The sequence below is a fragment of the Zootoca vivipara genome, chromosome Z1 (genome assembly GCF_965207765.1).
Source record: "Zootoca vivipara chromosome Z1, rZooViv2.hap1.1, whole genome shotgun sequence".
NCBI classification, from domain to species: Eukaryota; Metazoa; Chordata; class Lepidosauria; order Squamata; family Lacertidae; genus Zootoca; species Zootoca vivipara.
In genome coordinates this window covers 60,229,716-60,245,595 of record NC_142583.1, presented here as the reverse complement: position 1 = coordinate 60,245,595, position 15,880 = coordinate 60,229,716, and the positions used below count along the sequence as shown (strand labels likewise).

The 15,880-nt window shown below is 43.7% G+C and overlaps 1 protein-coding gene and 1 long non-coding RNA gene across 2 annotated transcripts; one reads left to right on the top strand and one right to left on the bottom strand.

The window, feature by feature from the left end:
* Positions 1–422: 422 nt before the first annotated feature.
* Positions 423–11,949, top strand: SPP1 (secreted phosphoprotein 1). Its single transcript, XM_035113201.3, has 7 exons — positions 423–532; positions 4,437–4,510; positions 4,620–4,664; positions 5,400–5,525; positions 6,933–6,977; positions 8,173–8,439; positions 10,787–11,949. Exons 2-7 carry the CDS (start codon positions 4,454–4,456, stop codon positions 11,321–11,323), a joined length of 1,077 nt encoding a protein of 358 aa, XP_034969092.3. The 5' UTR covers positions 423–532; positions 4,437–4,453; the 3' UTR covers positions 11,324–11,949.
* LOC132592619 (uncharacterized) lies at positions 8,495–14,226 on the bottom strand. Its single transcript, XR_009558114.2, has 4 exons — positions 13,996–14,226; positions 13,337–13,417; positions 12,674–12,722; positions 8,495–8,649 (listed from the first exon to the last, which is right to left on the bottom strand). It is a non-coding gene; the product is annotated as an uncharacterized LOC132592619 (long non-coding RNA).
* Positions 14,227–15,880: the final 1,654 nt, after the last annotated feature.

Genomic DNA, 15,880 nt, shown 5'->3' with positions numbered 1-15,880 from the left:
TTGTGTGCAGCTCATATTCCCCCCTACCCTCCGCTCTAATGATTTGTTATGAGATGAAGACGTTCCTTATCCATGAAAAGGGGAGGGGGAACCTACCTCCCGATTTTATTTCTCCTTCCGACAAGTGCCATGAAAAGTTCTTTGACCCTAAAGCCCTCTTGCTCAAGACTGAATGCTGGGCGTTGATCTGAAATGCCTGTTAATGGGATTGTACATAAGTAAGGCTTTAACCATAGAGTAGTTTCTTGTTTGCTTTGAAAGCCACAAACCCCAGAAGGAAATGTAGGAGCACGGTGGGAGGACAGTGACAAGAAACCTCATGACCTCATCCTTTCCGCCTCGTGGGGATTGGTCGGCTCGTGTCTGGAAGAAGAGTTTAAATTCCAGAGGTCTGCAGACGGAAAAGCAACAGAACAGGAGAAGGACGATCGCACACCACCCGAGTGAATGATCCGAGGATTGCCTTGAGCTTCTCCATACAAACCAGCAGACCTCTGCCTCAGACTACGCTTCGGATCCAGACAAACGCAAGGTACCTGAGCCTTTTCCCCTTTGCTTTCCCTATTTTATCCAGTCTTCTTATTTTTCCAGAAAGCTGAAAGCAGTCCAGCAGTACTAGATGGAGGCTTTGAATGTATAAACTCCTCCAGCTTCAGAGTATCGGGGCAGAGAAAGAAAGACTTTTAGTGCACAGCATTAAAAATAATTTCCAACGCCTCTTTTGCCTGCACTAGGGAGAATATTTAGGGATTCGGAGAGGAAGTGGTTTATGAGAGAGAGAGTACTGCCAAGCAGAACCTGCCACTTAAAAACATAGATTTGTCTTCCTCATTTGTACCGCTGCCAACCCCCAATGCCACACACTTTTGGCACAAGATGTAGTTTGCATTTCCAGCATCACTGATGCTAAATTTATAATATTTGAGGTCTAGGGGTTTACACGCAGATAGCCAGTGTGGGTCAAAGGTTAGAGTGCTGGACTAGGACTGTGCAGGATTCGAATCCTCACTCAACCATGAAGTTCAATGGGTGACTTAGGACCACTCACTGTTTGTTAGCCTAGCCTACCTCACAGGGTTGTGTTGCGAGAATAACATGGGGGAAGAGGAGGATGAAGATATAACAAATAAGCTTGTCAGAAATTCAAAATTCTGTGCTTTGGAAACTAGGGTTGCCAGCCAACTGCTTTATGTTGGGGTGGGGCGTTTTCTATGCCTTTAACAGCCACCTAATGCACAGAAATAGGAGCTGATTATTCAGCCTACCATGCAACTGTTAAAAAACAGAATAGCCCTGTCAAGGAAAAACAATTGGCAACCATAACTAACAATCTGTTTCCTTAGTCCCATAAATGCAAATGCAGGGAGTGATCACTTGGTAGTGGGGGAAATCACTCTGTACGTGCTCAGTTATTATTTCACATGTATTGGGATCAGAGGCCCGGTGGGTCTGGGCTTGACTTTAAACCTGTCCAAGGAGGTTCTTATAACTTCTTGTATCAAGTCACATGCAATTTCTAGTTAATTATCACTGTGCACCTAGCTAAAAGCCATTATATTACTCCTGCATTTAATCTCTGAAAAAGCACCCCTGCTTTGCTCTTCAAGGGTTTTGCTCAAATACATTTTGGTGCAATGTTCTCCCATCGATTTTTATCTCTTAGCAAAAGTGCTCATTAACCTTGTGAGAAGAAGGGTAATGTATAGTGAACTGTGCCAGCATTCCCATCAGCCTGGTTGCTAATACCTAGCCTTCCGTCGTGATTCATCAATTTCTGGTGTCCCCTGAGCCCTGATTCATCAGTTTTTTCCCCTGCAGTGCCACACTGAGCAATGCGATCCTTCCTGATTTGGAAATTTCAGCTTGTTCTTTCCAAATGCCTTTGAAGGAAGGATCAGTTACAAAACCAACTTATAATTAAAATTCTGCTTTAGGTTCCTATGCATATTAATGTGCAGCAAGGTCAGAGAAAGAGAGAAAATCTGTTGACTGATGAGTTGGGACATCCCATGGAAATTATCTCTTCTAGAATTTTCCTCTTATATTTTTATCCTCCAACAATACTCTGGCGCTCTGATGTTTGTGGAAATTCATAGAATTTGTGCATTAATCTGCATGGAGCGAAAATCAGTAAATTCAATTGGACTGTAATATTCTTGAGCAAGACAGAGGTTTTTTAAATAAAATAGTATATGTCCTTTTGCAGTCTGTAAGCTTTAAATCTCACAGAGTGCCTTGTGGGCTACTTTGGAATAAGTTAACTGAGAATTAGACTCGTAGACTCACACAACTGTAGAGTTGGAAGGGACCACAAGAATCATCTAGTCCAACCCCCTGCAATCTAGGAATATTTTGCCCAACATGGGGCTTGAACCCACAACTCTGAGATTAAGAGTCTCATACTCTACTGACTGAGCTATGCTGAGGATAGTAGATCCATAGAAGTGGAATTTACCAAGAGCCTACAGATTTAATCCCACATTTGACACCATCCAATAGCTTTATGCAATTCAAACTGCAGTGCTCCACAGTTGCAAGCGGTATTGAAAGGTTCTTGCAAAACGAACAGCTCTTGATGCCTCGGGCAAATGAGTCAAGCCACATGTAAAAGGCAGGGTAGCAGAAGATGTAGTAACAATGCAAATCTTTGTCAATATTGTGCTTGCTCTTGGTGCTTATTTCATTCATCGACTCCGACTGCAATACTAAGCACAGATACTAGGGAGTAAATTCCATTGAATTTGAGTTCTGAGTATATGAATATAGGACTGCCCTGTTGGTTATTATATTATTTGTGAGCACTGTCAGCTCCTTGGTAGAATCTCAAAGAGTTACCCTTTGGCAGGCAACTTGGCTAGATCTTGGAACCAGAAAGTGGGGGGTTTGTTCCATTTTCGCCAACAGTCAACTCTATGAAACATTCCAGCAGAATCTAGGAAGTAAATTTTGCAGTCTCCGGGGATATTCGGTTTTTGTTTTTTGTTTTGCAGGGAAGGCTTGGGAAAGATGGCCTTCCTAAGTAGTCCCTCTCCTCTGCATCACCGTTGCTGCTGCCCATTTGTTTAGTCCTTCCCCTTTGGACCCATTCCACATCACTGCCCAGAGGGACAGAGACAGGATGCTCCTTCACTTTGCTCTCATCTCACGGCTCTCACTTATAGACAGTATAAGTAAACTGGTAGCAACAGCACAAAGGAGTAGGACCAAGAGGCTCTATTGCACTCTTCTGCAACCTGGTGCCCTCCGGATGTTTTGGACTACAAATCCCATCATCCCAGGCCATTGGACATGCTGGCAGGGGCTGATGGGAAGTGTAGTCCAAAAGTTCTGGAGGTCCTCTGGTTAAGGAAAGGCTGCGCTGGGGGTTGCTGGAGGGGCCTCTGCTGGGACATGAGACTCAGAAGATGCCCAGTCATTTCAACTCCCAATGTTGACCTTGTTTGCAGCAATGGGCGTAGCCAGGATTTTTGTTAGGGGAGGCAGGACTTTTGGGGGGAGCGCAGAACCAACGTGATTGGTCCGTTAGTTAAGTATTTCTATTGTTTTACTTGATCTAGGGGGCTGGCCTTTCCCACGCCCATGTTTGCAGCACCACATATGCAGTAGATAGAGATTTTTCCCACTGCAGTCATGGCCTGGAATCAGACCATATCAAGGGCATCTTATCTGCAGAGGTCATATGTTCAGTTCTTTCATCTCTCAGCCCAAACAAAGTGCTGAATTGAGAAGTCAATCTAACTCCCTTTTATCTGATGTTATTAGACAGCCTAAGTTCTCTTCTGTTGCTCAGATTAGCTTTGTCAAGTGATAGCATAAATACAGGGAAACCAATGGGAACTGATTCTTATTTGATATGGTATTTTCCTGGAATAATATTTGGAGGGAAAATATTATATCAGGGTGCAAAACCTAGAAGAAACTTCTACAGACAGAATGCTAGCCTCTTTGCTTATGTGCAGTAGCTTTCTGTAGTACACACACTTTCCTGAGAAAAGGAAATGTGAAAAAGCTGAGTCACACATGCAAACTTACAGATGGGAGAGAAATTTAATTCAGTCCACATTTAAAAGTGGATCTACTTGATTCCCACTTTCCAAAACAATATGCAAAGTGAAACATGGAAATCCTCCAGATTTTGCAGTGCAGTTCTCTAGCCAAATAATATGTGTGCAAAAAATAATAATGCTTATAATTTCAATAAAGTTTGTAATATTTTTTTAAAAGATGCATATTAAAATAACATACAAATATATGAGTGGAAATAAAAATAACGGGGAAATGTGCTTTGTAAAAATGTGTATATTGGGCAGAATTGTATGTTAGGCAAACATTCTATCTCCCTCTTGAAGTCTGAGATGGTACTATCCAAGAGGACTACTATCTCTGTACATTTGGACTGGTCCTAAGAATGAAGTGTTTGTTTTGTTTTTGAACAGTCAACTGCAAATCCATCATGATGAAGATTGCTATGCTGTGCATGTGTCTCTTCGCCATCGCCTTGGCAGCTCCAGTAAGTACAATTCAAATACAACAACTACGCCATGAGTAGCACGTATTTCCATAATGCAGAATAAGTGAATCGATACTGACTCTCTATTCCCCCGCATTTCTTTTCAAAGTTTGGCAAACACCATGATGATTCAAAGAGTTTTGAAGATTATCATGTAAGTTCTCCCCCCCCCCTAATCCTTTTAGCAGTCCATTCATTTTACTTTTGGGTTTATTATATCACAGCTCGGGATTAATTCCACGATTCTGAGATCCACACACCTATTACATAAGGCTGGGCCAACATGGGGCTCTCTTTTTCATGAATTCATGTGCCCCCTTTGAGAAGACAAGCAAAAGCAATGACCTGCTTCCAAGTGGAGCGTCTTCCATCCCCTCAGTTGCAGTCCCACCCTCTCTTCCTGGGGAGTAAGCCCCACTGAACACAGCGAGAATTACTTCTGTTCTGAGTAAAGATGCAGAAGATTGAACAGTTAGTCACTTTTGTTGACTTTCCCGCATCTTCCTCAGGCTGTGTTCATACCATATATTTAAAGCGCCCCCAAAGGATCCTGGGAACTGTAGTTTGTTAAGGATGCTGAGCATTGTACCTTTGTGAGGGGAAACCACAGTTCGGGGAGAGGAAGTGCTTTCAATGTATGGTGGATACAAGAACTGCACACAGCCCTTGATATGGCCAATACTAATTTCAAGGTGGCACTAGCTGACTTATTTTCAACCATCCCTAACACTTCTGCAGTAGGATCTGAATTCTGCTAACTATTCCACCTTGTTCTCGCAGTTCTGGGGTGGGTATCCATTTACCAGGCCCTGGTTCCCCTTCTGCACTAGCCAAGCTCTGCAATGTTGCACGTTGAATGCCAACATTGGGTTTTTTTGTATTGTTGAAGGTTGCCAAGCATCATCATGAACACCACGGTCACGGGCATCACCACCATCACTCGCAGAGCCAGGAGCACAGCCCGGAGCATGTGAACAGCCACGAGTCTCAAGAGGATCGGGTGTCCTCCCAGCCGGTACGAAGCCTTTCTTCTCCATCAAGTTGAAGCTATCTCTAAAGAATCATAAAGAATCAAAATGTGGTTGTACCCAACTAAGTTGCACTCACATTGAAATCAATGGACCAAAATTTGGCCCGCCCATTAATTTCAATGGGTCCATTCTGAGTATGACCAACATTTGATACTGTACTGAGGGGGACGCGGGTGGCGCTGTGGTCTAAACCACAGAGCCTAGGGCTTGCCGATCAGAAGGTCGGCAGTTCTAATCCCCACGAAGGGTTGAGCTCCTGTTGTCCGGTCCCAGCTCCTGCCCACCTAGCAGTTCAAAAGCACGTCAAGTGCAAGTAGATAAATAGGTACCGCTCTGGCGGAAGATAAACGGGGTTTCCGTGCGCTGCTCTGGTTCTCTAGAAGCGGCTTAGTCGTGCTGGCCACATGACCCGGAAGCTGTCTGTGGACAAACACCGGCTCCCTCGGCTTATAGAGTGAGATGAGCGCACAACCCCAGAGTTGTCCGCAACTGGACCTAACGGTCAGGGGTACCTTTACCTTTATACTGTACCAAAATGCAAAGAGAGGATAGTGGGATTGAATCTAGAACCAGTACTCTTTTATCCATGTAGGTAGGCAACCGTTCAGATAATTTGCTCTTGTTCTTGGTCCAAGAAAATTTCAGCAGAGATAATTTTCCACATCTAGATAAAATCCCAATCTAGCTGCAATTCTGTGCATACTTACCTGGAAATAGGTTCAATTGAACTCAGTGGGACTTTATTCCAAGTAAAGATGCATAGGATCAATGTGGAAATCCCACTGGGCGTTAGTCACGACTAACTTTTAGCTTGCCTCGGACTCTGTATGGGTTCCTAGATTTAATTTTTGGTCACTTTTCTATTCATTTTGTGTTTCTGTCTTTTTTTTTTTACTTTCCAATTGAATCCAAACCCAAACACCTATCAATCACTTGACCAGATAAGGACATTCCTGCCGCCTCCATTCTCTTCTCAACAGAAGCCAACTAGATCGTTCTGGGAAGCCTCCAGGCACTGCTTAAAGGCAATAGCTCTCCCTCTGTGCTTGTCCCCTGGTATTCAGAGCATCACTGCCTCTAAATCCAGAGGTTCCAGTTAGCTGTCAAGGATAAGAGCCCTTTATAAACCTACCCTTTTGCATTTAACTAATCTTCTCCTAAAGCCGTCTGAGCCACTGGTCATCACTGCATTGTGTAGCAATTCCTATTAGTCAGTCATGCAGTGCGCAGAGACGTTTTGTCTGTCCTAAAACTACTCCTTTGACGTTTTCTGATTTTAAGACGTGACCTTTTCTGAAATGACTTTTTTTAAAAAAAATATCAGCGGGATCATGGTGTGTGTGGGTGTGGGTGTAAAACAAGCCTTCACAAAATAACTGTTTCATTTTCAGGCCTCTCCGTCTTCGGAAGAAAGCGATGAGATCACTGAGCAACAGGTAAGTTTCCCCCCAACCATGCACATCTTAAGTACGAAACCCCTGCGTCAGTGCTGCCACTAGAAGGATTGTACAACGGGGGTGGCGAACCTATGGTTCTCCCCAGCATTGTTGGTCTTCAACTCCCATCAAGCCCTAGCCAGCATGACCAATTATCCAACAAAAGTTTGGAAGGCTGCAGGCTCCCCAGCCCTGCCGTAGAATATTGTTTCATCCGTGTGCCTTTCACTTTCGACCGTAGAATATTTTTTCTTACATCCATGTGTCCTTCACTTCCATCCACCGGCTGATCACTGTTCCCCCACAATGCGGGAAGCATAGGAAGGGGTTTACATGGCCTGGGGCGGAAACCTGCATATTAGGAAACAGAGACTGAGTTTGCATTAGTGTTTTTGTTTTATTTTTAATTTTTCTTAAGGATTCTCTTGGTTTACAAAGGTAGTACAATAAAGGCATCTGCAGAGGACACTCAGCAGACAGGATGGGTGCCTAACTAATAGGGTGGGTCATAAAAAAAAAATTCAAAAATGTTTCCTCCCTTGATCTTATCTCAGGCGTATGGTATAAACATAGTCAAATTTCAAATTTGGGACAAATCGATTAATTATTTAGACCCTGCTCCTACAGATTGAAATTTTGCCTCACTACGAGTGATAAAAACATTGGGATTTGACTCATTTAATTCTCAGTATGTTAAATTGTGAACTAATAAACATAAATTTTAGGTTTTATATAGAGCAATAATAGTTGCATACTATTATTTTCTGCAATATTTATTCATTTAAGATAAAGCATGTTGATGATTTACATGAAAAACCATTGGTTTTGAAATAATTATTTGAAACAATTAAGCAAACGGTGTACTAAACAAGTGAACATAAACAATAAAACGCCACTCATATTATGTGTTGCGTCAAAACATCACATTATACTTAATTACTTGGTATAAATTGTACTAAATGCTTACATTTTGTGTAATTAATAAAATTATGCCTTATGCAATATATACATTGCACATGTAGTAACTAATTCTCCCCTCCACATACCACATACCTCCCAATATTTTCACCTCTTTCCCTCCCCCAAGGCTTGTGTTTGTGTTGTGCAGTCATCGGGCACACCCAGGCCTATAAACATGTTTTGAGTGTTACATCTCTGGATCCTGTAATACTGGGTTGCTTCTCTCTCCTTGCAGACCCTTCTGCAAGTGCCTCAAAGCGAGAGCAGGGAAGATGACGACGACCACCACAGTGATGTGGACCATGATGACCACGACGATTCTGATGAGTCAGATGAGTCGCACGAGAACGGCGTCACAGAGTACCCTACCGAGGCTCCTTTTTCCTTGCCTGTCACTCCTGAGGTCTTTACTGGCAGAGGAGATGTACCTTACGGAATGAAGGCAAAAGTTGACCTGTTACATTTTGAGGAATCCCTAAAGCCACACAAAAGACATGGAAAGGTAAATGCTACAGATGTACCTCCTTAGTTGACCTCTTTAGAAATATATAACCCACCTGCCGTTGTTACGGTTCACACATTTTTGCCAGCAGAATTCTTACTCTATAGCCGTTATGGTTTAATTCCCCTGGGGCAGCAATGCTATGGTACGTCTGTCTGGGTGTTCTTTTTTAGAACCCATAGCAACTCATTCTCCTTCCATTCATCTTCCCTAACCGCACAAGAGGAAGCAAATGTTCAGTTTTAAAAGTCCATCCGTCTCACAGAAGCTTCTGCAAGCCAGAGATATTCAAAACATTGCGTATTTGAAAAGCATCGCTTGTGGTTGCTGTGAAGGTGCCAGGTGAAACAGGAAGCAAGATGTTACAAAGAAGGCTTGGAAGGAAAAGTAGTAATGCTCTTTTAGGAAATTCCCTGCAATAAAATAAAAATCTGGTGGGTAGACTTCTCAAAACTCCTAGCAATCCCAGGAAAGAAAAGCAAAATCTCTGGGATTCCCAGTCTTAAAATTTAGTTAAACGAGACATGTTTTTTGTTTTTGGAAGCATGAAAACTCCAGAAGAAAAAGAAATTTTGCCAGGTTCCCCAATACAGAGTTCAATTAAAAATAAAACATAAGGTTGCTATAAAGTTTACTGACCTACCCAGCCCTGTTCTATGCTACTATAACTATCTGGGCATAATAAATTTAGGAGCTATAGTCTGGTGAAGGTAGTTTGGATTATTTATTGTGTTTGTTTGTTTGTTTGTTTGTTTGTTTATAAACACTGATTTTACTTTATAATGTAGTTTATTCTTTATTTGGAAGCCACCCTGGGTGCTCTGGGGTAGAAGTAACAAACTGAACTGCTAAGAATGTTCTGTTAGAGATTCCTCCTAGGGATGGGGAGCAATTCATTCAATCTGCTTTTCACAGCGGATTTTCTGGTGCAGTTTTGGCACACAAAATGTGTGCATACAATGTGTATTATAACCTAAAATCTACACACAGAAATGCATATATATTTCAAATGAGAGGACTGAAAAAACACATATTTTATCTTCTTAAAAGTGTGTGGGGAGGGTTATGCAAAAAGCGTGTACAAAAAGTGTGGACCTTTCATGCATTCTTTCAAAAAATGCAAACTGAACAGGACAGGCCTATGCCTGAGCACCAGAGGCATCAAATGTATACAGCCCCGTCCACAAAGAATCATGGAAACTTTAGTTTACCCCTCACAGAGCTACAGCTCCCAGCACCCTTAACAAACTGTAATTCCCAATATTATTTGCGACTCAGTCATGGAGGTGATCAAGATTTATGTTAGAGGACAAGGATCCAGAGATCACACTAAGGGTGGCCAAATTTTGCACGGCTGCCATAAAACTCAGGGAACAAGCTGTACAATTACAAAGACTAAGACCTCAGATGCAAACTCTAGATAATATTTTAGAGACGAAGACCTAAACCACATTTCCAATTGCTGCCATATTCGTATTGTTTATTGTTATATTTGATTGTTAATCCAAATTTAATTCTATCGTGTTTTATGCTCATTTGGTATGGCATGTAAAACTGGTCTGGGACCGTAATATATATAATTCTTTGCAGAGGGGTGGTTTAAAAGTGTGGTGAGTATGCATCCAGAAACAGGGTGAAATTAGGCTGCTCTGTCCATTTCTACAGCTTCCTGAAGAAAGAGGATGACTGCTAAACCTGTTTAAGGCTGCAATCCTATATATATATACACATACCTGAGAGTAAAGTCCCTGTGAATGCAATGGGGTTTACTTCCAAGTAGGCATAGCATGGGGACGTGGGTGGCGCTGTGGTCTAAACCACAGAGCCTAGGGCTTGCCAATCAGAAGGTTGGTGGTTTGAATCCCCGCGATGGGGTGAGCTCCCATTGCTCGGTCCCAACTCCTAGCAGTTCAAAAGCACGCCAAAGTGCAAGTAGATAAATAGGTACCACTCCGGTGGGAAGGTAAATGGCGTTTCCATGCGCTGCTCTGGTTCTCCAAAAGTGGCTTAGTCATGCTGGCCACATGACCCGGAAGCTGTCTGCGGACAAACACCGGCTCCCTCGGCCAGTAAAGTGAGATGAGCCCCGCAACCCCAGAGTTATCCGCGATTGGACCTAATGGTCAGGGGTACCTTTACCTTTACGGCATAGCATTGTAGCCAATGTTTGTCCTACTCAGGGTCGTCCCATTGAAATGAATAGACATAGCTAACTTGGGTTCTTTCAGTGGGTCTGCTATGAGAAAAACGTATTTGGAGATAACAATTGTTCTGTGAGTCAATAGTATAGCTCTCCCTCCTGTTTCTGGGTGGCCATTTATTGTCCTCCTTTTTGTGGATCTTACAGTTTGATTCTCACGATGTTTCGGGTGACGTGGACAGCACCCCAGACGTGGAGAGCCGTGAATCCCATTCCCCCAAGGGACATTCCCTCGAGAGCCACGACACAAGCCTTGAAAGTGATGACGCAAGTCACCTGAGAGACAGCCACGAGGTCCACGGTGAAAGCACGGAGAACGACAGCCGCCAGAAACTTGAGGGCGCCGAGGAACCCCATGACGACAGCTACCACGATGGCAGACACATATCCATGGAAAGCCATGACAGCAGAGAGTACAAGAAGGCCCACAGAGGGGCACTCCAACAGGTACATCATGACCATGATGCTGACAATGTCAGCAACCAAACTTTCGAAAGCGCTGAGGGTCACCACAGTGCTGAAAAACACCACAGTGCTGAGGACCACCACCACAGCACTCAGTATCACCACCACAGCGATGAAGATCACCACCACAGCGATGAAGATCACCACCTCAGTGCTGAAGATCGCCACCACAGCGCTGAAGATCGCCACAGCATTGAGGACAATGAGGTCACCCTCTAAGTGGATAAACAGGCAGGCTCCTGTCTCCACACCTTACCTAAGAGCACTCCCCAGATTTTTCGCATGTGCGGGTGCAGCTAGGATCGGAGCCCAAATTCATAACAGGTGGCTTTTCCTGGGATATATATTTTTCAAATTTGTTTTGCTGAGTGCGTGAAAGAGAGGAGTGTGAGAAAGGCAATGCAATTTCTACTTGAATGTTTGCTCCCAGTTCTATGCATATCACACGTTTGATTTCAGCAATCGTAGCAGTTATCGGCAGCAGTGTGTAAGCAGGCAAATGCAGAGCCTGATCCAGCACATGTTTACTTGGAAGTAAGCCCCACTGATTTTGGTGCATGCTTACTGCTAGGTAAACATGCTGAGGATGTCAACCTTAAATGTGCAGTACTAGCTGTCCTGTCCATTATAGAACTGTAAGCCCTTCTTGCTGCATATTTTCCTGCTCTGTCTCATAGGGGGTTGTGATGGAGGAGAGAGAGAGAGAGAAAGAGAGAGAGAGAGAGAAATCTAGCTTTACAATCGGAGTGAATGTTGCATCTCATGATACTGTAGTACCAAAGGATTTACTGTTGCAATGTATATTTTGTTGACAATTGTGAGTTAAATAAAAAGACAAAACCTTATATGAATAGGACTCAGCATGGTTCTTATCACAGGAATACCTTGGTTTTCGAACAGCTTAGTTCTCAGAAGTTTTGGCTCCCAAACGCCGCAAACCTGGAAGTGACTGTTCCGGTTTGCGGTTTGCAAACTATTTTTGGAAGCCGAACGTCCGACGGGGCTTCCGCAGCTTCTGATTGGCCGCGCTTTGGTTTCCAAACGTTTTGAAAGTCGGATGGACTTTCAACTTCCAAGGTACGACTGTATAGGAAGTTGCCTTCTGCCATTGGTTCATCTAGCTCAGTATTGTGTACAATGAGTGCAGAGGCTTTCCAGGATTTCAGACTGAGGTCTCTCCCAGCCCTACCAGGAGATGCCAAGGACTGAACTTGGGACCTTCTCCCAGCAAAGCTGAGGCTCTGTCACTGAGCTATATGCTAAGAGACCAGTGTGGTCTTCTCACCAGACCTCATGTGTTGGTTCCGTCTTTTAAAATTACTTGCAGAACTCTTCTGTGCTGCCAACATTAAGAATGCACAGAAACAAGGTATGATGGGAAAGTATGATGTGTAAATAGAAAGATGGCAAATGCATAAATTAAAGAGAAAAAACCTGTAACAGATCTTCAATCCCACACCGTAACATAAGCTGGGTCTACACTGACCTTTTTACCGTTATTAGAATGATATTAGATATATTGCTCTTAAACATCACAGGGCATACTGTTAAAATAAAAATGTTTCTTACCTGTTTCCACTGTAACAACACAGTTTCCCTGGTTGCTCTGCAGCGCCATCTGGTGTCACATTTTAATAACGTATTATTAACGAAACAGGCAAAACATACCAGTAGTATGTCCAAATACATTGTGATAACCCTTCCTTAACCCTTCCTTAATGTTATAAACCATGGATGTAGATCCACCCATAAGGTAAAGGTAAAGGGACCCCTGACCATTAGGTCCAGTCGTGACCGACTCTGGGGTTGTGCGCTCATCTCGCGTTATTGGCCGAGGGAGCCGGCGTATAGCTTCCAGTTCATGCGCCCAGCATGACAAAGCCGCTTCTGGCAAACCAGAGCAGCACATGGAAACGCCGTTTACCTTCCCGCTGTAGCGGTTCCTATTTATCTACTTGCATTTTGACGTGCTTTCAAACTGCTAGGTGGGCAGGAGCTGGGACTGAGAAACGGGAGCTCACCCCGTCACAGGGATTCGAACCACTGACCTTCTGATCAGCAAGCCCTAGGCTCAGTGGTTTAACCCACAGCGCCACCTGGGTCCCAGAGATCCACCCATAGTCTAGTTTTAAAGAAAACACATTTTGAAATCAACAATTAAATCTCCAAAGATGATTCACTACACTAATTTCTACTCTAATTGCCTCAGGCAAACAAACATTATTTCCATACTTTGGCTATGTCATTCATCCAAGGGGGCAAGGCGGCATACATGCATGGATTTCCATTCTGCCCATCTTCATAGCAACAACCCTGTAAGGAAGATAAGAATGAGCGGCAGACCTAAGTTCACCAAGTGAGCTTCTCAGCTGAGCTTGGAAATCAAGAGTCTAAAACAACAACAACGAGGGTCTAAAATGTTGTAGACGAATGGCTAACCTGGCTCAGATAGTTCATATTCAATTTATATACTTCTGATATGAACTAAGCATGGACTCTAGAATGCACATAGACACATGAAGCTCCTATAACTCTGTTGACCAACTCATTTGGGTATGAGGAAATTGGTTATGGATAAATCATTGGTTTAAAGTAGTGTTTGGCTGAAGTTCACACACATACTTTCACCAGGACATTCATGTACCAGTAGTTGTGAAAGGGAGGGGGGATTTGTCCAGTTTTCAAGTGGAAGGTGAATTCTTTTAACTTTTGAGATTGCGGACTTGCCATTATCACCACTGCATCAATACCCCGCCCTTTATCCAAAAAAGGCTTTCAGAGAAGCTTACAAAGATCAGTATTAAGACTGCCTTCAGGCTTGCATTCTAAAAAGGCACAAGGAAAAAGTTACAGTTCTAACAGCCAAGTTAAGAGCAGCAGCAGCAACTCACCAATGTCAGTGGTCATTCTGGGTGTCTTGCCCTGGATAAAGAGTGGTCCCCCACTTGAAACGTTCCACCCACCTCCAGAGCAGATCTCAGAACAGAAATCCACCTTCTCTCTCTCTCAAAATGTCTCTGCTGTTCAGCAGCCCTATGCCACCCCTGTAGCTCGTGAATTTACAAATTACAAAACAAAAATCGCTCAAATACTCCAGCTAACTGAACTAATTTCAAACCTGGGAATGCAGCAAGCCCCACCTAGTGGGGAAGGCCAGCAATGGGCTTGAAAGTTATATTCTGTGCTGTTGACTTCAAACTTGTATACAGGTGACGACTCCCCACTTACGCGGGGGTTATGTTCCGGGCATGAAATCGTGTAAAGGGGGGAGCAGCCTTTAAACACCCTCTCTGCTGCTTTCTCTTCAATCCATACCAAAAGTACTGCATCCAAAAATATCCACACCTATATATATATGGGGTGTGTTGCTCTGATTTTGTGGTAAAATACACCCTGGCCCGTTTTGCAAGTACAATCTGTACTCCTTAAGCTCAGCTGAGAGCTAAGCCGGTGGGAGAACAAGTCTGGCAAATCAGTCTCTATATTTAGATACATGTGAGGGAGAGACTTAATATAGATGTGAGAGCTTTTTAAAGATTCCTTTACTTCCCACTCCCTGCCACTGAGTTAAAAATTAAAGTGCATAAACCCAGATGTTCTTCTGATCAGTTTTGCACCTGCATCAGATGGGGAAATGAGAAGGGACTGTGGCTCAGTGGCCAACTTCAGATGGCTTTTCAGGGCTGCAGCAGTGGAGGAATTGTTTAAATTCACCCTCTCACCTCCTGTAGGCCTGATAATCATTACACACACTACCTGAACTGATGCTATATCTTTTTTATTTTTTTAAAACCCTGCATGTTAAGAACATTGGTCAGTGTAGTTCGGTATTGTCTATTCCGACTGGCAGAGAATATTCAGGATTTCAGATGAGGTCTGTCCCAGGTCCAGGACTACCTAAAGATGCTGGGGTTTGGACCTAGGACCTTCTGCATGCAAAGCAGATAATCTACGATGGAGCTATGGACCCTTGCCCTGAGCTAAATGGCCTTCCAAGTGTTAAAAACAAAGACACTTTTTGTTCCTTCAGCATCTCACCTAGTATGGCACTCAGTCATTATGCCTAAAGGTGACCCCTGACCATTAGGTCCAGTTGTGACCGACTCTGGGGTTGCGCACTCATCTCGCTCTATTGGCCGAGGGAGCTGGCGTACAGCTTCCAGGTCATGTGGCCAGCATGACAAAGCCGCTTCTGGCGAACCAGAGCAGCACACGGAAACGCCGTTTACCTTCCCGCTGTAACGGTACCTATTTATCAACTTGCACTTTGAGGTGCTTTCAAACTGCTAGGTTGGCAGGAGTTGGGACTGAGCAACGGGAGCTCACCCCGTCACGGGGATTCGAACCGCCAACCTTCTGATCGGCAAGCCCTAGGCTCTGTGGTTTAACCCACAGCGCCACCTGCATCTCATTCATTATGCCTAGATCTATATAATAACAGCAGGGGAGTGCCTGGCACTGTCCGGGAATTTGTAGAAACCAAAAAGCACCTTGTGACTTTTTACATGGATAGTGTAATATCTCAAGAGGCAGCCTCACCTATGCCAAAAAAATAGGCGAAGTCAGACCAAAGGCACATTTCAGTCTGCCATCTTGATTTAAAGTGGTGGTGGGTGTCCAAATATTTAAAACGACCACACACCCCAACTCAGGAACCCCCATGCTGAGTTTGGCCAGATGGGCAGATGGGCAGACGGACAAACCACTTTTCAAAATATATATTAGATGAGCCACTGTTCCATGTTATATGAGAGCTACAGAGACAACAGGATCAAT

Excerpts from the sequence above, each read along its gene's own strand:
- SPP1 (XM_035113201.3), top strand. The coding sequence starts at position 4,454 with ATGATGAAGATTGCTATGCTGTGCATGTGTCTCTTCGCCATCGCCTTG. Across the intron at positions 4,665-5,399 it reads AGAGTTTTGAAGATTATCAT|GTTGCCAAGCATCATCATGA; the intron begins GTAAGTTCTCCC and ends GTATTGTTGAAG. Across the intron at positions 6,978-8,172 it reads ATGAGATCACTGAGCAACAG|ACCCTTCTGCAAGTGCCTCA; the intron begins GTAAGTTTCCCC and ends CTCTCCTTGCAG.